General features: G+C 36.1%; 1 protein-coding gene across 1 annotated transcript in view; it reads right to left on the bottom strand.

Moving 5' to 3' along the window:
• LOC136032115 (GMP reductase 2-like) overlaps nt 1–22,115 on the bottom strand; it is a 45,828-nt gene that overhangs the window by 3,901 nt on the left and 19,812 nt on the right. Inside the window, exons 4-5 of the mRNA XM_065712283.1 lie at nt 18,201–18,308; nt 10,418–10,483 (exon numbers count right to left, since the gene is read on the bottom strand). Of these exons, the coding sequence (XP_065568355.1) occupies nt 10,418–10,483; nt 18,201–18,308 (174 nt within the window). The remainder of the gene's footprint in view (nt 1–10,417; nt 10,484–18,200; nt 18,309–22,115) is intronic.

Raw genomic sequence — 22,115 nt, 5'->3', positions numbered from 1 at the left:
CCGTTAGAATGAGCCCTTTCGCGGCATTCTAGGACCACTGAGTCGATACGATCACCCCTGGGAAAAAAAAACAAAAAACATATAAACACGCATCCGTGATTTGTCTTCTGGCAAAAAATGCGAAATTCCACATTTTTGTCGATAAGGGCTTGAAACTTCTACAATAAGGTTCTCTGATACGTTGAATCTGATGGTGTGATTTTCGTTAAGATCGTATGACTTTTAGGGGGTATTTCCCCCTATTTTCTAAAATGAGGCAAATTTTCTCAGGCTCGTAACTTTTGACGGGTAAGACTAATCTTGATGAAATTTATATATTTAAAATCAGCATTAAAATGCGATTTTGATGTAACTATTGGCATCAAAATGCTATTTTTTAGGGTTTTGGTTACTATTGAGCCGGGTCGCTCCTTTCGTTACCACGAACTGTTTGATTAAACAAAAAAAGCAGACTTTTTCAACTGAAAGTAAAAATCAACACTAAAACTTAAACGAACAGAAACTATTACTATATGGGGAGTATACCCCCTCCACAATACCTAGCTCTGCACCCAAACGTTACTCAGAATGTTCAAAAAGCTATCTTATTCTAATTTAACGAACCCTGTGTTTCACTTTTTGTTCGTAAAGGATTGGGATACAAAATCATACTTTAGCGACAATAGCTAAGTATTTAAGAGGTGGCATCCCCCATATCCCACCACCGGAAATTCCCCTGAGAAAATTCGCATCCCAAAAAATGCCTGTTCACTTCCCAATAACGAATGCTACGTGTAAGCAATAGGCAATAGAATTCCCCCCATCAAAAATGCCTTGCTCTTCACACTAAAGTTATTTAGAAGGTTCAAAAAGCTACCTTATTCTAATTTAACCTAATATTCCACTTTTTGTTCGTAAATGATTGGAATAAAAAATCAATACTTTAGCGAAAAGAGCTAAGCATTTACGAGGTGGCATCCCCCACATCCCACCACTGAAAATTCCCCCAAGAAAATTCGTATACCGAAAAATATCTGTTTATGTCCCAACAACAAATGCTTTGTGTAAACAATGGGCAATAGACGTTTTTTATTGTTAATCAGATCATGACGAAAATTCAACTCTCTTAAGGTGGTTTCAGGCACCATCCCCTGCTCCCAATCTGCACCTACCAATACTCATAACTTATGATCGGAAATTTTAAAAAAGCTTATTATTCTTATTAAACGGCCATTCTAATTCAGGAGTCGCTCTTAAAGAATTAGGACAAAAAGTCAAACCTTACGATTAATTAAGAGTATACGCATGCTAAAGTATGCGTACAGTATATACTAAACAATACTAAACTATATACATATACTATATACTAAACTATATATGTATACTATATACTAAACTATACTAAGGTATACGTAATAATTTCTGTCCATTTTCAGTTTTGATGTTGCTACTTACTTTCAGTTAGGAAACTTTGTATAAAAAATTTAATTTCTAATCGTTCTCAATAATTCCGGGAAATCTGGCTTTCCTCCGTGAAGAATTCCTTCCCCCACGGAAAAATTCCATCGTGGAAAGCTCTTTTCACGTAGAAATACCCCCTCTCCAGAGAAATTTCTCCAAGACAATTCCATTCTAGCTGAAATTTCCACCCAGGAAATTTCTTGCAGACGATCTCAGGTGAAAAATGTTCCTTTTGCACTTTCATTTGAAAAAGAATAATTTTTGATTGTTTTCAAAATCATGCCGGTAATCCTCTCTGTGAAAAGTTTCCCAACAAAAGGCCAGCAATAGGGTATTTTCTAGCAAAGTTTTTTTGGGGGGAGGATACAAAAGAAACTTTTTAAAACGCATCAAATATGTGAAATTGATATCTACTCGCTTATTATTTCTGGCCTACGCTGTTATTCTGAAAGTAAAGAATAACGATAACCCCAAAATGAGCTGAATTTGTTCCATACAGAAGAGTGATTGTCCCTTCTCTATCCACACGTCCACCTGACTCAAGGTGGAAGAAACTTCGGAGTGTGCTCATTACATATGAAAATTTTTAAGTCCAAAGGGATTGAAGACCAGCCAGCTGCGTGGGGGATGATATTTTCCGGGGGTGGGGTATTTTTCGTGTTTTTTTCTGGGGAAGGCATTTTTCCGGGGGGGGGGGGCGATAAACGTCGGCCACCAAAAAAGAACAAGGAAAGATAGAAAAAGACCGCAAATATCCTTAGATTCATCCAACGAGGCATACTGAATGTCGATAAAAACCAGAAAAGAACAGAAACTTCTAACAATAAGAAAAAAGGAATTGCAACTAATCAGGTTAAGAAGAGAAGGGAAAAATCAGAATTGTTCGTCAATAAAACTAAAAGTAATTAAAATCTAACCTGCATTAGGCTGGACTCGTATTACCTGGGTGGGGCTGGAGCAGCTTAAATACATTTGGTTTGCTTTTTTGTGCGGGAGGTAGAGGGCTGTCAATTGTTTTTGGTTTTCTTTTTTTTTTAATATTGTTTCTAGTTCTTTTTTATCTCTTCTTGCACTGTTCTTGTTGTTCCATTCTTCAGGTTTCGTATTGCTTTCGTTTTTATTCTTTTGTTGTACTAATATAAATGAATCAGTAAATTTTAAAACGAGTTCAGCTAAAATTGAATAGGCAAATTAAGCTTAAAACGAACAAAAATATTTTACTATTGTACAATAAATGAAACCCAAAACGAACAGAAACTAAACAAACAATCACAGCCAACAAACAAACAACATATACTAGCACAAATGAGTAAATAAAGCTTAAGACGATAAAGCTTTAACTAAATACGCGAATCAAGAGTTAAACGAAGATTCAAAAAGAGTATGAGTACTGCCTCCTTCCCAAACCGTGAAAGTCTAAGACCTACTGCGTCATTGGCGCTTTACTGAAAATGGGTTTTTATTCTGAAATATTTTACTATTGTAGAATAAATGAAACCCAAAACAAACAGAAACTAAACAAACAATCACAGCATTTTCTTACGTACTTATTAGAACACTGAAAATAAAAAATAAAATTACAGCAAAATCAAATTCTGAACAGATTGGCTTTTCGGCAGTTGGCATCATTATATATCAAATATTTAGTTTAACCTTATTCATCCCAAGACCGTTAGCGACAAATTTAGTTTCAATAGAGACAAGAATTAAGCAACTGCCTCCTTTCCTAACTTAAAAAATCTAAAGCCTACTGCGTCATTGGCGCTTCATTGATAGCGAATTACAGAACAAATATTCTCTTTTCCAGTTATTACAGCATTGAAATGAAAATGCATATCACACTTTCCAAATTTTCCTTATCCAATTTTATTTATTAAATTATTTATTTGATTAATATTTATATTTATTCAATTTTATTCCTTAGCCTCCTTACAAGTACATTAAACGCTAAATACATAATAAGTGCGTTCAATATCTTGTGGCAATTAAATGTTTCTCCTTGTATTATAAAAATACTACATTTAGATGCCTACTGGCACAGATATTTTAGCCCATGACGCCACTGAGCGTGTGCGCGGTTCTAGCAGATAACAAGCTGAACGTAATCGATGAAATCAGGTTCCAATCCGGGTTTTTAGCCTGTTGAAAATGTATGTTCTGACTTAACTGAAAGTGTTGGAATTTGACTTTCATTATGTCACAATAAATGTTTACTGGCGCTTGGAGGTACCATGAGCATTACAGGAAAACAGCCAGATGTTAATAGAGAACAGAGCTCTTCCTTTCAGAAGTAGTTAGATGATAGCTACAACATCTAAAAACGACATTTCGTATGTAAAGTAGTGGGGTATTGCGTCACCTTGTAGGATCGAATTTATACAACATTTTTAGTTTCAGCAGACCAAGATCTATCCCAAATATGAACCTCAGGTAGGATTGGAAGAAACAAGGAAGATCTAAATTCCCAAAACTTTAAATGATAAATTACCAAAAATACGTCACATGAAAACAGAAAACTGCCTAATTTCAAACAAGAAATTTATCTTTTATTGAAGAAAGAATTTGGGGTGTGAGGGCTTTGGGAACAAAGGAAAATTAAAAGTAAATCCCTAACGGGACATAAAATGAAGCTGTAGTCTATCTAATATTCATTATTCTTAATCTACTAGCCCTAGGAAATACAGAGGAAGGGGAAGACGGTGAAAATTGTAAATACCAGCCCTCTCATTTTGACCTTTAAAAAGGAAGACCAAAGCGTCCAAAGATAGGGTTATAGAATTCGAAAGGTCTTAGTACATACCCAAATCTTCTGTAAATCACATTGGGACTAGTAATTAGCTAGCAAAATTTGCAAGTGACCCCTTCGATTCAATTGCACGAATGACTTTAGGGGTCGGGCATCGACTGCTATTCCTTCAAAGATTATCCTTTTCACCACTAATTACACATTAAAATTTGGTACAAAGTAATCCAAACTATAAGGCACTGAACTTCAAAAATAGAATGACCTCTTCCTAGTAAAATGGTGGCCTTATATTTTTTGGTAACTGAAAAGGAGTTTAAACGATTGTTTTGTTGTTTTTCTTTATTCTATAAACTGGATCTAATGATGGACTGATCTAATATTTGACCTAATAGCTTCTTTCTTCATTTAAATTCTTTTTGTCCACCACGCCCCTATATTTAGCTGAAATTCATTATCCATTTGATGGTCCAACCGCGCGTTATAATACTTTGAACTTATAGTTGACAAAAGCTTTAAAAAGTGTTTTTAATTATTTAGTTTTAATTCTCACAGTTTGATGTAAGTTCATATATATATATATATATATATATATATATATATATATATATTTATATATATATATATATATATATATATATATATATATATATATATATATATATATATATATATATATATATATATATATATATATATATATATATATATATAGGACATAGGGCCGAAATATCCACATAACTAATTTCCACTGTCTTGAAAAGATTTTCCCTATTGTCTCTACTTTGTATTTGTTTGTTATGGAAAGGCAGTGTGGTCTTCGTCGCTATTTTCGACTTTGTCTCTAGTTTTATGTCCAACATTGTCTATTAAGGGCTAAAGAATATTTATCCTCCCTTTAATAAGAAACTGGAAAAGCAACTTATATCCCGCTTTGTACTACAAATAAAAACTTTTCGCACCCTATAACTACCTCAATTGAGTCTCAATGTGAAGCAATAGTTTGAATATTCAAAGGTTGTTCATAGTAGCATGTGACTGCAGAACAAAGCGCCGTTACAAACTCAAAAGAGCAGAGAGTTGGATCAATAAAGAAGCACAGTTAATATTTTGTCCTCTGAATTCCCCATACTTAAACGAAAGCATACTGTTTCGAAGCCAAAAGTGAAGTTTCCCAATTGATATTAGTTTTTAAGAACCGGATAAGAAAGTTTCCATAAATCCATAACGTTTTCATGCAATACAAGAAAAGAAAGTCAATATTGACCTTTGAAACACGATTTTATAGAAAGTTCTCGTTTTGGCCGTTAAGTTATTAGAAAAAAAGAGCTAAGAGCTCATATGGCGCTTATGACGAGGTCGAAAGAGCCAAGAGCTCATATGGCATGAGCTCTAGCAAAATTCTAAGAATCAATAGATCGATTTAAATGGAAAATCATAGGCTTAATGCCGGTCAGGATTTAAAATAAGAGCTCTGAGAAACGAGGTCCTTCTAAATATCAAAATCCATAGAGATCCGATCACCAACTCGAAAGTTAAAAATACCTCCTTTTTTCTAATTTTTCCCTCTCCCTTCAGCCCCCCCCCCCCCAGATGGTCGAATCGGAGAAAACGACTTTATCAAGTCGATTTGTGCAGGTCCCTGACACGCCTACCAATTTTCATCGTCCTAGCACGTCCAGAAGCACCGAAATTGCCAAAGCACTGCCCCCCTAACTCCCCCGAAGAGAGCGGATCCAGTCCAGTTACGTCAATCACGTATCTACGACATTTGCTTATTCTACCCACCAAGTTTCATCCCGATCTCTCTACTCTAAGCCTTTCCCAAGATTTCCGGTTTCCCCCTCCAACTCTATCCAATGTCACCAGATCTGGTTGGGATTTAAAATAAGAGCTCCGAGAAATGAGTTCCTTCTAAATATCAAATTTCATTAAGATCCGGTCACTTGTTCTAAGTTAAAAATACCTCAATTTTTCTATTTTTTCGAATTAACACCCCCCCCCCCCCCAACTCCCCCAAAGAGAACAGATTCAGCCAGTTGTGTCAATCACATATCTAGGACTTGTGCCTATTCTTCCCACCATGTTTCATCCCTATCTCTCCAGTCTAAGCGTTTTCCAAGATTTCCCATTTCCCCCTCCAACTCCCCCAATATCACCGGGCACGGTCCAGATTTGAAATAAGAGCTCTGAGACACGAGGTCCTTCTAAATATCAAATTTCATCAAGATCCGATCACCCATTCGCAAGTTAAAAATACCTCATTTTTTCAATTTTTCCTCTTCCTCCAGCCCCCCAGATGGTCGAATCGGGGAAACGACTCTTATCAAGTCAATTTGTGCAGGTCCCTGATGCGCCTACCAGCTTTCATCGTCCTAGCACGTCCAGAAGCACTGAAATCGCCAAAGCACTGGAAATCCCCTCCAACTTCCTCAAATAGAGCGGATCCATTCCAATTATGTCAATCACGTATCTAAAACTTGTGCGTATTCTTCCCATCAAGTTTCATCTCGATCTCTCCACTCTAAGCGTTTTCCAAGATTCCCGGTTTCTAAGATCTGTTTCCCCCCTCCAACCCCCTGTGTCCCGAACTCCGATTCGAATTGAAAATGTAGCATCTGAGTTATAAGATCTTTCTATATATCAAGTTTCATTAAGATCCGATCACCCATTCGTAAGGATAAAGACACCTCAATTTTCGAGTTTTCCAAAATTTAATGTTTTCTCCTCCAACTCCCCCCAATGTCACCGAATCTGGTTGGAATATTAAATAAGAGCTCTGACGCACATGACCTTCCAGCTATCAAATTTCATTAAGATCTGATCACCCGTTCGTAAGTTACAAATACCTCATTTTTTCTAATCTTTTCGAATTACCCATCCACCCAACTCCCCCTAAGAGAGCGGATACGATCCGTTTATGTCATTTACGTATCGTGGACTTGTTCTTATTCATCCCACCAAGTTTCATCCTGATCTCTCCACTCTAAGCGTTTTCCAAGATTTCCACTTGGTAAATATCAAGTGCCATAAAAATCTGTATGAACAAAGTAATTAAGAGCTTGGTGTTACTACAAATGGAGTGCCCATGCGTATGATCATGTTCCAAGCACAAACGAGCGGCGGGGAGAGGATGGGGGCATTGCGCCTCTACCCTTCCCCCAAAATCTAAACTATTTCTAATTTGCTTCTACTATTTATACTTCATTACTTTTCTAAACTATTTAAAATACGTTTCCCTACTTCTAAATAATATAGCCTTCTTCATCCGTCCGTACAATTGATGTATATGGGCCTGTTTGGGCAATAAAGTAAAAAAAAAAAATTACAAATCAGAACACTAACGCTTAGATGGTTTTCTTATAAATTCTCGTTAAACAAATTTGAGTCAACATTTTCTATCATAGGGCTTGTTTTAGGGGCGAATAAAAAAATAGCCTTGTTCGGTTTTCCGAACTTCCTTTTAACTTTTAAGGCAAACAGAAGTTTTGCCATGAGCAACATCCATAAAATAAATTACTTTAACCATTTCTTTACAGAAAAGGCCCTAAATCAGTCAATCTTAGCCATTAGTGGCTAAAATATGTTAGAGTTTGAATTAAAAATAAATGACTGCCTGATTATGGATATGAATAAAATCGAAGATTTTGAGTTCCAATACCCCGCCAAGCACATAAAAAAGGAGTGATTGTACTTCAAGCGCATCCCCCATTGAAGTGACCAGATTTGTACGGTTATTCCAATGATTTCCTGCGTTTTGTATTTAATTTATTTGTTTTGTTTTACATTTAAGTATCTCCCATAGCGAAAACTCTTTCAAAACTAAATTACTGCAAACGTGCCCGCCCTCTGCCAGAATTACAAGTAAGTTCTTACTGATGCCATTTTTAAAAAGTATTCTTTTTTTTTCTTCTTTTTTTACATCAAGGTGACCCTATTATGTGAAATACAGTATCCGTAACATCTTCCGAAAGTCCTGTATGCATACGTATGCTGTAGGTTCAATTCGTTTCACTTTACTCCGACTTTATTTCTTTCTTCAACCATCACTACGAATCATGTGCTGTCTCCTGGCTAAACTTACAACAGTTCTTGCATAGCTGTTCTTTCAAATGAAAATTAAATAAAAAAACAAGTTTTTTTAAATAAAAGTAAGGAGCGACATTAAAACTTAAAACGAACAGAAATTACTCCGTATATGAAAGGGGCTTTTCCTCCTCGACACCCCGCTCCTTACGCTAAAGTTTTTTATTGTTTTAAAAAGTAGAGTTGCGAGAAAGAATCAAACTTTAGCGCAAGGAGCGGGGTGTCGAGGAGGAAAAGCCCCTTTCATATACGGAGTAATTTCTGTTCGTTTTAAGTTTTAATGTCGCTCCTTACTTTCATTTAAAAAAACTTGTTTTTTTATTTAATTTCTGAAAGTTTTTTAATTAATGCATGTCTGATTTTGGCTCTCCGTACATAAATTATAAAAATGAAATTTGCATATTAATTCTTTTTTTGGCTAAATGGCTTTCTCTTAGTTTTGATCAGACGATTTTTAGAAATAAGGGGTGGGGAAGGAGGTCTAGTTGCCCTCCGATTTTTCGGTTACTTAAAAAGGCAACTAGATCTTTTATTTTTAACGAACGTTTTTATTAGTAAAAAAAATACATAACTTAAGAATTAACTTACGTAACAAACTTTTATATTCTTATATTTTTGATTATATATATGAGGGGGTTGGTCCCCTCGTTAATACCTCGCTCTTCAAACTAAATCTTGTTTTATTCCAATTCTTTAAGAATGACCCTTGAATCAGAAAGGCCGTAGAATAAATAGTTGAAATTATTTTAAAAAAATTTAGCATAAAGAGCGAAGTATTTATCTCCTCCTAAATACCTCGCTCTTTATGCTAGAGTATTTTTAGAACCCCTCATATGCGTAATAATCTCTGTTCGTTTTAAGTTTTAATGCTTCTCCTTACTTTCAATTGAAAAAACTTTTTCATGTTTACATTTTCATTGTTTTTTTTTATAGTAATGCTAGAAAGTCCTGCGCCCTTTTCACTGAATTTCTCTTCCCCCATGAAATATTCCTCCAAGGAAAGATCCTCCCATATAGCCCCCTCCCCTGAACCCCACACCCAAACCAAAAAAATCCCCCTGATAACGTCGGTACACTTCCCAGTAACCATTACTGTATGTAAACATTGGTCAAAGTTTGTAACTTGCAGCCCCTCCCCCAGGGACTGTGGGGGGTAAGTCATTCCCCCAATACATAGTTATTATGGTTTTCGACTATGCGGAACAATATGGCTATCTCAAAATTTTGATCCGTTGACTTTAGGGAAAAAATGAGCGTGGGAGGGGGCCTAGGTGCCCTCCAATTTTTTTGGTCACTTAAAAAGGGCACTAGAACTTTTCATTTCCGTTAGAATGAGCCCTTTTGCAACACTCTAGGACCACTTGGTCGATACGATGACCCCTGGGAAAAAAAAAAAAACAAAAACAAAAAAACAAATAAACACGCATCCGTGATTTGTCTTCTGGCAAAAAATACGAAATTCCACATTTCTTTAGATTGGACCTTGAAATTTTTTCTATAGGGTTCTCTGATACGCCGAATGCGATGGTGTAATTTTCGTTAAGATCCTATGACTTTTAGGGGGTGTTACCCCCTATTTTCTAAAATAAGGCAAATTTTCTCAGGCTCGTAACTTTTGATGACAAAGACTAAATTTGATGAAACTTATATATTTAAAATCAGCATAAAAATCCAATTCTTTTGATATATCTTTTAGCATCGAAATTCCGTTTCTTAGAGTTTCGTTTACTATTGAGCCGGGTCGCTCCTTACTAAAGTTCGTTACCACGAACTGTTTGATTATTATAGTTCAGACCAGTTTTGTTTTCGTTACTTTTTTTATTCTTTTTTTATTACTGATTTATATATCCGTACTCCAATAAAGATAAAGTGACGAAATCAACTATCCAAAATCACAACCCTACTTTCCTGCAAGGTTGTCTAATTGACAGATTATAAGCTTAAAATCCCGATTGTCACCAGGATAGCATTCCACATTGTTAAACTGAAATGGCACATTTTACAATCCAGATTCTGATTCTACAACCCAGTCTGTCATTAGAAAAGCCCTTTACTTAATTCACCAGAGTAAACTAACACGTGAGTTAATACTTAGCAATTAAAAGGGGTTTTGCATTATACAAAGATTCTGAATAACACAAAAGGTACCTTGATGATGTCTGCACCAGCGAGAAGCAATTCTTCAACCATTTCGTGAGTTACAACATTTCCAGCCTGCAAAGTTGTACAAATAAAGTACAGTAGGCAATCATTAACAAAAAACATCAAAGTCACAAATATAAAATGTTTAGTCTCCATCGGCAAACTGCATTCTTTTATACAATCTAGATCAACAATCCGCCTAAATTCAACAAGAGTCGCGAATAATGTGCCAAAAAATTCTACCATTTAAATATGCACAATTTCAGTTACAACATAAACTGAACAAAATAAGAAAAAAGGGGGTAAAAAAAACTTTTCAATGAAAATGGGGAGCAATGTTATAAGCTTGAATATAACTTGCTAAGGGATAATAACTCTTCGCTAGCCTTGATTAGATGAAAACACTAAAGGCCAAGGATTAGATTTTATATTTTACTTCAGAAAAGCTATTTTAAAGCAGTGGATATTTTCACTTTGTATATTCATTAGTTAAGAATAAATAATAGAGCAATCAGATTAGTTTATATTAATTTGTTTGGTTTCAGCTTTTTTACTGTCTTTGTCTCTATTATTTTCCAAGCTAAACATTCAAACAGCTGGGGAATTATATGCGATGTTCTTTGAAGCGGCCTTGCTCTTAAAAGAGAAATGCCTGAACTGGTCCTGAAAAATGTTACGAAGAATATCCCTCTATAAGTACTAAGATCAGAGTTATGAAGCTTAGCTTCGATTTTCAATCTAATTAAAACACGGGGTTCGAAGGAATCCAAAATTGAAAACGTTTCAGATGATGCAAAGAAAAAAAATATCAAGAAAAAAAAACAAGAATAACCTAACATAATCAAGACGAACACGATGCATCTGATTAAGGTAGAAACTCTTAAAAAGAGGAGCAAGATTCAATATCCAGTTGATAAGGAGCAACTCCTGCAAAGACTGCAATGGCAAATGGTATTTTGGAAGCGTTCACAGTTAATTTGCTGGAACCGCTGACACAAAGAGCTTTCAGATGATGCAAGGAAAAAAAATAATCAAAGCTTATATTTCTTTGACGAATAGGCTAATTTTTGGAGCTCTATTTGCTAGGTCAACACAATCACTTTTACGTAGTGTGAAATTGGTCTCGCAAAAATTTTTAGGAGCCGAAAAACGCTTATCAAGCGATCCATCAAGTTCTATTAGCACTTGCATTCCATTGTGGAGTGAAATAAATAAAAGCTACTTAAACTATCTATCTTCCCAGAGACCCTAAACATACAAAGCGCAAAGGTTACCCAAAAAATCCTGTGACTAAAAAACGGTTCGTTTCGTTTACTGGCTTAAAACTGCACACAAAGAACGAATCCGGCTTTGCGTCTTTTAGTGGCTCACAATTATATCAGGCCTGACTCGTCAGCTATTAGATGCTTATAGGTAGGGGTTTAAAAAGAAGGGGTTATTAACCAAAATAAGAGACAATGTGGTTGTCTAAGAAAATACATCGTAAAAATAAATCCAAAGGAATTAAAGAAAACTCTTTAACACGGTTACATAAACTGAATTTCCTTTTTCTCTTTGAGTATAGTACCTCTCTCTCCCTCCTGAAAAGTTAAGCTTCGGTTACGCACTAAATGGGCTGGTTGACGCGTCATCCCCTGAACATTTTAGATCCCAGTCTGCCAAAATAGACGCGCCTGTTTTAACAAGCCCATAATCACAGTTATGGCCTCATAAAATTTTCTTTGCAGAACAATTTTCTAAATATATCATTATTTAGATTGTCATATTCACAATGTACTACCACTCGTTACTATTTCTCAGGTTGTATACTCTCTCCCTTCTACAATGACAGCTACACTATATTTGGTCGTGACACCTATCAAACCAAACAAGAAACTTATGAAGGACAGCATCTTGCAATTTCTGTTCTCCTCTTAAGCTATAGGTTTATACACATCATTTAGTTACAAATAAAATTGGGTGACTGATGTCTTTAATCGACACAGCCAGCATATATTTAAAAATCAACTGTCGAAATAATTTACTAAATCCTCAGTGATTTTTTTTAAATTGAAGTAAACCAAACGTGAAAGGAATGATCAATTTTAGACAATTTATTTAGAAAAGTATTTTTTCTAAGTGGATCTCTTCAAAGAAAAGCAGTCCCCCAGTCGATAGGGCTATAATATCAAACGTGCCTCTTGTAAGCCCTATAAAAAATGACAATTTACATATTACAGTGCACAATATTCGAACAGCCTTTACCCTAGGCGATATCTTGCGGAGTTACAGAGCGGTCAGGTAGGAGGAAAAGGCATAGTTGCCGTCCAATCAACTTCTACCTTTAAAAAGAGCACCAAAGCTTTCAGTTTTCAACTGAATGATACCCTCCAAGTTTCAAGGACCACCTCTTCCCATACGAAGTGGTTTGGATAAAAGCTGAATAGAAAATAACGCATTGATATTGTTGATAAGGGTATCCTCGTTATAGAGTGGCAGCGAAAATATTCGCATAAAAAAATGATGTTAAACAAAGTGTATATTCCTTGGCATTAGTTTATTTATTTTTCCTCTTCGATGAAAATTCTCTAATTTAGGCAGGTAGGTAGGAGTTTCGACTCATACACGGATAAAAGTGGATAAGAGCTCATATGGCACTTGTGACTCCTAAGTTATAAATACCGATTTTTTTCCAATTTTTCCTCTCCCTTTAGCCCCCCAGATGGTCGAATCTGGGAAAACGACTTTATCAAATCAATTTGTGCAGCTCCCTGACACGCCTACCAATTTTCATCGTCTTAGCACGTCCAGAAGCACCAAACTCGCCAAATCACTGAACCCCTTCCCCCAACTCCCCCGAAGAGAGCGAATCCAGTACGGTTACGTCAATCACGTATCAAGGACATTTGCTTATTCTATCCACCAAGCTTTCCTCCACTCCAAGTGTTTTTCCAAGATTTCCCCCTCCGACTCCCCCCAATGACAAAAGATCTGGTCGGGATTTGAAATAAGAGCTCTGAGACATGAATTCCTTCTAAAAATCAAATTTCATTAAGATCCGATCATCTATTCGTAAGATAAAAATACCCCAATTTTCACGTTTTCCAAGAATTCCGGTTTCCCCCTCCAACTCTCCCCAATGTCACAGGATCTGGTCGGAATTTAAAATTAGAGCTTTAAAGCACAAGATCCTTCTAAATATCAAATTTCATTAAGATCTGGTCACCCTTTCGTAAGTTACAAATACCTCAATTTTCAAAATTACCCCCCCCCCAACTCGGCGAAAGAGAACAGATTCGGTCCGGTTATGTCAGTCACGTATCTTAGACAGGTTTTTATTCTTCCCATCCAGTTTCATCCTGATCTCTCCGCTTTAAGTATTTTTTAAGATTTCCGGTCCCCCCCCCAAACTGCCCCCCATGGGAAAAGTAAGCAGAAGTCTTAGATACGTGATTTAAATAATTTGAACGGATCCACTCTATTGGGGGGGGGGGGGTTAATTCTGAAAAATAAGAAAAAATGACGTATTTTTAACTTCCGAAGGAGTGATCGGATCTTCATGAAACTTCATATTAAGAAGGACCTCGTAACTCAGATCTTTTATTTTAAATCTCAACCGGATCAAGCGTAATTGGGGGGGGCAGTTGGGGGGACCGGAAATCTTAGAAAATACTGAAAGCGGTGATATCTGGATGAAACTGGATGGGAAGAATAGAAACCTGTCTAAGATACGTGACTGACATAACCGGACCGGATCTGCTCTCTTTGGTTGAATGGGGGGGGGAGTAATTTTGAAAATTGAGGTATTTGTAACTTACGAAAGGGTGACCAGATCTTAATGGAATTTGATATTTAGAAGGATCTTGTGCTTTAAAGTTATAATTTTAAATTCCGACCAGATCCTATGACATTGGGGGGAGTTGGAGGGGGAAACCGGAATTCTTGGAAAACGTGAAAATTGGGGTATTTTTATCTTACGAATAGATGATCAGATCTTAATGAAATTTGATTTTTAGAAGGAATTCATGTCTCAGAGCTCTTATTTCAAATCCCGACCAGATCTTTTGTCATTGGGGGGAGTCGGAGGGGGAAATCTTGGAAAAACACTTGGAGTGGAGGAATCGGGATGAAGCTTGGTGGATAGAATAAACAAATGTCCTTGATACGTGATTGGCAAAATCGTACTGGATTCGCTCTCTTTGGGGGAGTTGGGGGGAGGGGTTCAGTGATTTGGCGAGTTTGGTGCTTCTGGGCGTGCTATGACGATGAAAATTGGTAGGCGTGTCAGGGAGCTGCACAATTTGACTTGATAAAGTCGTTTTCCCAGATTCGACCATCTGGGGGGCTAAAGGGAGAGGAAAAATTAGAAAAAATTAGGTATTTATAACTTACGAGTGGGTGATCGGATCTTAATGAATTTTGATATTTCGTGACTCAGAGCTCTTATTTTAAATCTTGACTGGCATTAAGCCTCTTATTTTCCTTTTTAAATCAATCTATTGATTCATAGAATTTTGTTAGAGCTCACACCATATGATCTCTTGGCTCTTAGCTCTTCTCGCCTCGTCACAAGTGCCATATGAGCTCTTAACTCTTGTTAAAATATACAATCAACTTGCCTACCTGCAGTATTTTGGATTTGGCCCTTTCCCTTTGGTTGTATCTTTTTAATCTTGTATGGAAATTTGTAAGCTTTGAAATGCATTGGTAAACGTAAATATATATATATACGTCTATATTCTCGGTTCAATAAGTGTAATAGTTATTTTTATTTGATGAATAACTGCAACACAAATCCTTCGCTTTGGGCATTAGCTCAAAGAAGCCAAATGGATCCAAAGTGGGACAGTGTTGTGTTTTCTCATACGTCTCAGTCCCCGGTCACAAGTTTCAAATGGCTACTGCTTCGGAAAGAAAGGAAGGTTGAGCTCTTTGATTGTTTTATATCTACTACTAAGGAAACTCATAAAATTATGTAAACTAATTGAGAGAATAATAGAAGTAAGTAAGGTTTGGTCTCTTCTAACCGTAATATACACGAAACAAGCCAACGCAAAACCTTCTTTCTGCAAAATTTTGTTTCGTGTCATTCGACACGAAGCTCTAGGATCGACATAACCCTCACACACCTTATTACACTTAGGGTGTACATGTGAACATTTATCCTATCAAATGATACTAGGCCATGAAGTTCTAGCATCAGTTTATGTGTATTTAGGTTTATATTGATTTTTAACAGTAAAATCATTTTGAGTCAGGTTTTGAGTCAGATGAAATTCTAATTTTTGAATGCAATTTTTTTGAAGCTATGTTTTTCAGCTTGTATTTTCCAGAGGTTTGCTAAAACTGCCACCAAATCAAAGTGTATTTAACAGTGGACATTCCAACGCATTTAAAGAATAACTTATATTTATCAAGATATTATTTTTTCTTTATAACATTTTTTCCAAAGGGGAACAATTATCAACGAGACTGCATATTATTTTTTGAAAACTTTCAATATTACAGCTTTACAGTTATATTGCAGTTACAATAAAAACTTCCAATATTGCAGTTCGTAGTAACAAACTGTAAGTATGTAGCAACTCGACCCAATAGTAATCGAAACTAAAAAAAAGAATTTTGATAACAATAGGTACATCAAAAGGATTGACTTTTAATAATGACCCCAAATATATCATATTCATCAAGTTTAATGTTATTCAACAACACTCATGGGTCTGAGAAAATTTGCCTGATTTTCAAAAAAAGTGGGGTAGGGCATCTTTCAAAAGTCAAGAAATATCATAAGAAATCGTACCATCAGATTCAACATATAAGAGAACCCTACTGTAGAGGTTTCAAGCTCCCATGTGCAAAATATGGAATTTTGTATTTTTTGCCAGAAAAAAGATCACGGTTTCATGTTTATTTTTTTGTTGTTATTTTTTTCGGGGAAGTGTCGTAACGAACCAATGATCTGAGAAGGTCGGAAGAGGGCTCATTTAAACGGAAATTAAAAGTTTTAGTGGCTTTTTTGAGTGACCAAGATATTGGAGGGTAAATAGCGCCCCCTTAAAAATTCTTTTTTGCTACAAAGTTGTCCGATCAAAATTTTGAGATAGCTATTTTATTTAGTATAGTTGAAAGAACTAACAACTAAGATTTTGGGGATAACACGACCAACAACAGACCCTGAAGGAAGGGCTGCGACTTAAAATATCTGCCAAATGTTTACATATACTATTTTTATTGGGAAGTATACAGATGTTTTTCGGGAAGGGGGGATGATTTTTTGGTGATGGATTTGTTACTACAACCCATGATAAGGTTTTTAGGGTGAAATATCCAAGGGGGAATTTGCCAGAATTCATATACGACGACATTCGTTTTGCTTGTATTATTTTCTTGATAGGGACTCCATTTTACATATGGAGATGCTCTACGAATCTTCCAAGTGGAATTTTCGGTGGAGCTGGAATCCTCTTGGAAGGGTTTTCAAAGGATAAAATTTTCATGGGGCAATTTTCACTTGGAGGAATTCTAAATGGGAAAAATTTCAGCAGGAGAAACTTACCATAGATGGGGGAGGGGCAGGGAAAATTTCTAAATAGGAGTGATTTCGCCAAGACCTGAAAAACGATTAGAAATTAAATAAAAGCATATCTTTTTTCAAAATGTAAGTATGCTAAAGAGTAGTTTTCATGCAGAATCGTCCGACAAAATTTCGGGGGGAATTTGCAGCGACGATGGAATTGTCTGGGGTTAGTTTCCCGGGGGGATGTAGGATTTTACAAAGGAAGAACTTTCCATGGAGAAACTTTTCGAGGGGGAGAATCTCTCCGCTTTAAGTATTTTCTAAGATTTCCGGTCCCCCCCCCAACTGCCCCCCAATGGGAAAAGTAAGCAGAAGTCTTAGATACGTGATTTAAATAATTTGAACGGATCCGCTCTATTTGGGGGGGGGGGGTTAATTCTGAAAAATAAGAAAAAATGACGTATTTTTAACTTCCGAAGGAGTGATCGGATCTTCATGAAACTTCATATTAAGAAGGACCTCGTAACTCAGATCTTTTATTTTAAATCTCAACCGGATCAAGCGTAATTGGGGGGGGGGGCAGTTGGGGGGAACGGAAATCTTAGAAAATACTGAAAGCGGTGATATCGGGATGAAACTGGATGGGAAGAATAGAAACCTGTATAAGATACGTGACTGACATAACCGGACCGGATCTGCTCTCTTTGGTTGAATTGGGGGGGGGGGTAATTTTGAAAATTGAGGTATTTGTGAAAAAGTAAGGATTAAAAGTTCTATTAAAAGTAAGGAGCAACATTAAACTTAAAACGAACAGAAATTATTCCTTAATGAGCGGGGGGAGGCTGCCCCCCCAATACTCCACTCTTTGCGCTAAAACTGGACCTATTGTCCCATTTTTGTATGAACGAATCCTGAAACATAAGGGCCGTTTAATTGGAATCTGAACATTTTTTTTTTAAAGTACAAAAAAAAGCATTTGCGTGAAGAGACGTTTAGATTATGATTAGAACCTGAACTTTTTTTTTTACTGCAAAAAAAATCTCTTGCGTATAGAGAGGGGTATTGAGGGAGGCAGCCCCCCTCATATGCGGGATAATTTCTAATCCTTTGAAGTGTTAATGTTACTCCTTTATTTTTAGTAGAAAAAACTTTTTTTTTAATACTTAGCTATTTTAAAACCGACACATTGAATACTTTTATCAAATCCTGAAAGCAAAAATAAATTGCAGCCCAGCGATCTTCTAAACTGTAAAGAATCTCAAAGTTGAAACCAAAAATTAAAATCAATCTTACCATAATCACGTGATCTGGAAACGACTCTCGCACACATTTGACGTGTTCCACAAAGTGTTCTGAATAGCCATTGGCTATGTCTAGGCATATAAATTTAATCTCAGGAATCTAAAAAAACATGCCTAAGATTAATTTGTTAAACCAGAAAAGAACTACAAAGTGAAAAAAAATACAAAGTGAAACCCGAAATGTTTGTTCGACTCGTAAAAACGTAACAAAAATGAATATTAACTAATTTTTGATGCCTGTTTTAATGTTTTTGTAAAAAAAAAAACCTGAAAAAACTTGTTTTAACCCTCCCCCCAAAAAAACTGAATACGTCCCTGGATATGACTAATTTTATTTTATATTCTACAGTAAGCAATCCTCTGATTTTAAAAGTAATATTATGTCTGAGAATAAGCCTAGTGTGTAAGTTAAAAAGAAAATCCGCTACTTAGGTTTTTAAATTGATTGTAATCTTTCAAAGAGACGCAACAGGGATGTTGGTGAAGCTAAGGTTGCCATGTGATTCGATGGATTATTTTTTTCAACAAACCCGAATAACTTGACTTGACTTGTTTTTATGATTTATATTTAGAATTCAGTGGCGCATATTCAAGCAATTAATTTTAAAAACTTTTTCCACAAAACAAGTTTTTCAAAGAAAAGTAAATAGCTCTATTAATCCAAGAATGGGAAGAAAATACAGTAAGGGTGATAAAAGCTTCCAAGCGTAAAACTACCACAAATTCACTATCAATAAATAAACGAAACTCAAAACGAACAAAAATTACAATAATTAGCCAAGTCAAACTCAAAACGAGCAAAAATTAACATGATTAGGGCTGATAACCCACATACCTTCTCAAGATCAGAACTCAATTTGCGCTTTACTGAAAAAAAAACAACAGCAACAACAAACAAATGACCGTGGATTGTTAGTTTAATTGCCATATACTGATATTTATTCCTTAGAATTTGGATAATTTTTTATTTATGAAAATAAGAGAAGTGAAAACATTTCAAATGTGTTTTGTTTTCAGTAAAGTGCAAATTGTGTTCTGGTCTTGAAAAGGCATGGGGGTTATCAGCCCTAATCATGTCAATTTTAGCTCGTTTTGAGTTTGACTTGGCTATTTTTTTGTTATTTCTGTTCGTTTTGAGTTTCATTTATTTATTGATAGTGATTTGTGGTACTTTTACGCTTGGAAGCTTTTATCACCCTTTCTGTATAAATTTATGTCCCCAGGGCATAACTTACAACCCTTGCCCTGAGGACTTCAGGGTGGCTGTCATCCTCAAATACATAATTTCCGGACCTTTCAAATACGTTGAACACAATGGTTATCTCCAAATTTTGATTGGATGTGTTGGGAAAATAGTGGGCGTGGAAAGGGGGTTAGTTACCCTCCGATGACTTTCGGCTATTGAAAAGTAAACTAGCCCTTTCAATCTCCAATTGAATGAGCTCTTTTCGAAGTTTCCACGGCAACAACTGACCATCTCAAAATTTCTATCAGATACATTTCGTGAAAATACAAGGTTGGGGGGGGTATCCATCTTCCGATCACTCGGAATCTTAAAATGGGCAGTACAACTTCTGGTTATTAATCAAATGATCCCCTCCCCCCGAAGTTTATACGATCAACCTTTCTATATATACCTTATAAGACTCTAGGATATAACTTACAACGCTTGCCTTGAGAGTTGTCATCCTCAAAGACAAAATTCCAGACCTCCCAATTATCAATTACGTTGAACAACATGGTTATCTCGAAACTTTGATTGGATGTGTCTGGGAAAATGGTTGGCGTGGTAGGGAGTTAGTTGCCCTCCAATCACTTTCGACACAAAAAGGGCGCTAGTCCTTTCAATTTCTAATTGAATGAGATCTTTTCGAAGTTTCTACGGCAGTAAATGGCCATTTCAAAATTTCTATTGGATGCATTTCGAGAAAATACGAGGTGTGTGTGTGGTACGGGGTATCCACCCTCCCATCACTTTAAGTCTCAAAAGGGCACTAAAACTTCTGATTAGGCATCCAATAAACCCCCTCCAAAGTTTATACGATCATCGTTTCTATACAAACCGTGTATTTCCCCAGGGCATAAATTACAACCCTTGCCCTGAGGGCTATAGGGTGGTAGTCAAACAGTTCGTGGTAACGAACTGTAGTAAGGAGCGACCCGGCTCAATAGTAACCGAAACTCTAAAAAATGGATTTTGATACCAATAGTTACATCAAAAAATCGTATTTTAATGCTGATTTTAAATATATAACTTTCATCAAGATTAGTCTTACCTATCAAAAGTTAAGAGCCTGAGAAAATTTGCCTCATTTTAGAAAATAGGGGAAAACACCCCCTAAAAGTGATACAATCTTAACGAAAATCACACCATCAGATTCAGTGTATCAGAGAACCTTATTGTAGAAGTTTCAAGCTCCTATCTATAAAAATGTGGAATTTCGCATTTTTTGCCAGAAGACAAATCACGGATGCGTGTTTATTTGTTTTTTTGTTGTTGTTGTTTTTTTTCCCCAGGGGTGATCGTATCGACCCAGTGGTCCTAGAATGTCGCGAGAGGTCTCATTCTAACGGAAATTATAAAGTTCTAGTGCCCTTTTTAAGTGACCAAAAAAATTGGAGGGCTCCTAGGCCCCCTCCCACGCTCATTTTTCCCCAAAGTCACCGGATCAAATTTCTGAGATAGCCATTTTATTCACCATAGTCAAAAAACCTGATTACTATGTCTTTCGGGACGACTTACTCCCCCGCAGTCCCCGTGGAAGGGGTTGCAAGTTACAAACTTTGACCTGTGTTTACATATAGTAATGGTTACTGGGAAGTGTGCGGTCGTTTTCAGGGGGATTTTTTTGGTTTGGGAGGGAGAGTTGAGGTGGGGGGGGGGGTTACATGGGAGGATCTTTCCATGGAAAAACTTCTCATGGGGGAAGAGACTTTCAATCAAGGGGGCGCAGGATTTTTAGCATTATTTAAAAAAACAATGAAAAAATAAATATGAAAAGTTTTTTTCTACTAAAAGTAAGGAGCAGCATTAAAACTTAAAACGAGCAGAAATTATTGCGCATATGAGGGGTTTACCTCCTCGTAATACCTCGGTCTTCACGCTAAAGTATTTTTAGTAATTTCAACTAATTATTCTACGGCCTTTGTTATTCAAGGGTCATTCTTAAGGAATTGGGACAGAATTTAAGCTTTAATGTAAAGAGCGAGGTATCGACGAGGGGTGAACTCCCTCATATACGCAATAAAAACATACGAATATAGAAGTTTGTTACGTAAGTTAATTCGTAAATTACGTATATCTTTTACTTATAAAAAGATTCGTAAATAATTAAAAGTTCTAGTTGCCTTTTTAATTAGCCAAAAATCGAAGGGCAACTAAGCTTCCTCCCCTCTCTTTTTTTCTCAAAATCATTCGATCAAAATTATGAGAAAGCCATTTAGCCAAAAAAAAAAAAATAAATATACAAATTTCGTTTTAATTATTCCTCTGCGGAGAGCCAAAATCAAAACATGCATTGATTCAAAAACGTTCAGAAACTAAATTTAAAAAAAAAGTTTTTTAAATGAAAGTAAGGAGCGACATTAAAACTTAAAACGAACAGAAATTACTCCGTATATGAAAGGGGCTTTTCCTCCTCAACGCCCCGCTCTTTACGCTAAAGTTTTTTACTGTTTTAAAATGTAGATTTAACTTTAGCGTAAAGAGCGGGGCGCTGAGGAGGAAAAGCCCCTTTCACATACGGAGTAATTTCTGTTCGTTTTAAGTTTTAATGTCGCTCCTTACTTTCATTTAAAAAAACTTGTTTTTTTATTTAATCATCCTCAAAGACATAATTCCGAACCTTTCAACTACGTTGAACAAAATGACTATCTCAAAATTTTGATTGGATGTGTTTGGAGAAAT

Source organism: Artemia franciscana, chromosome 10, assembly GCF_032884065.1.
Source record: "Artemia franciscana chromosome 10, ASM3288406v1, whole genome shotgun sequence".
In the NCBI taxonomy this organism is placed as follows: Eukaryota; Metazoa; Arthropoda; class Branchiopoda; order Anostraca; family Artemiidae; genus Artemia; species Artemia franciscana.
This window is presented reverse-complemented; position numbering and strand designations above follow the sequence as displayed.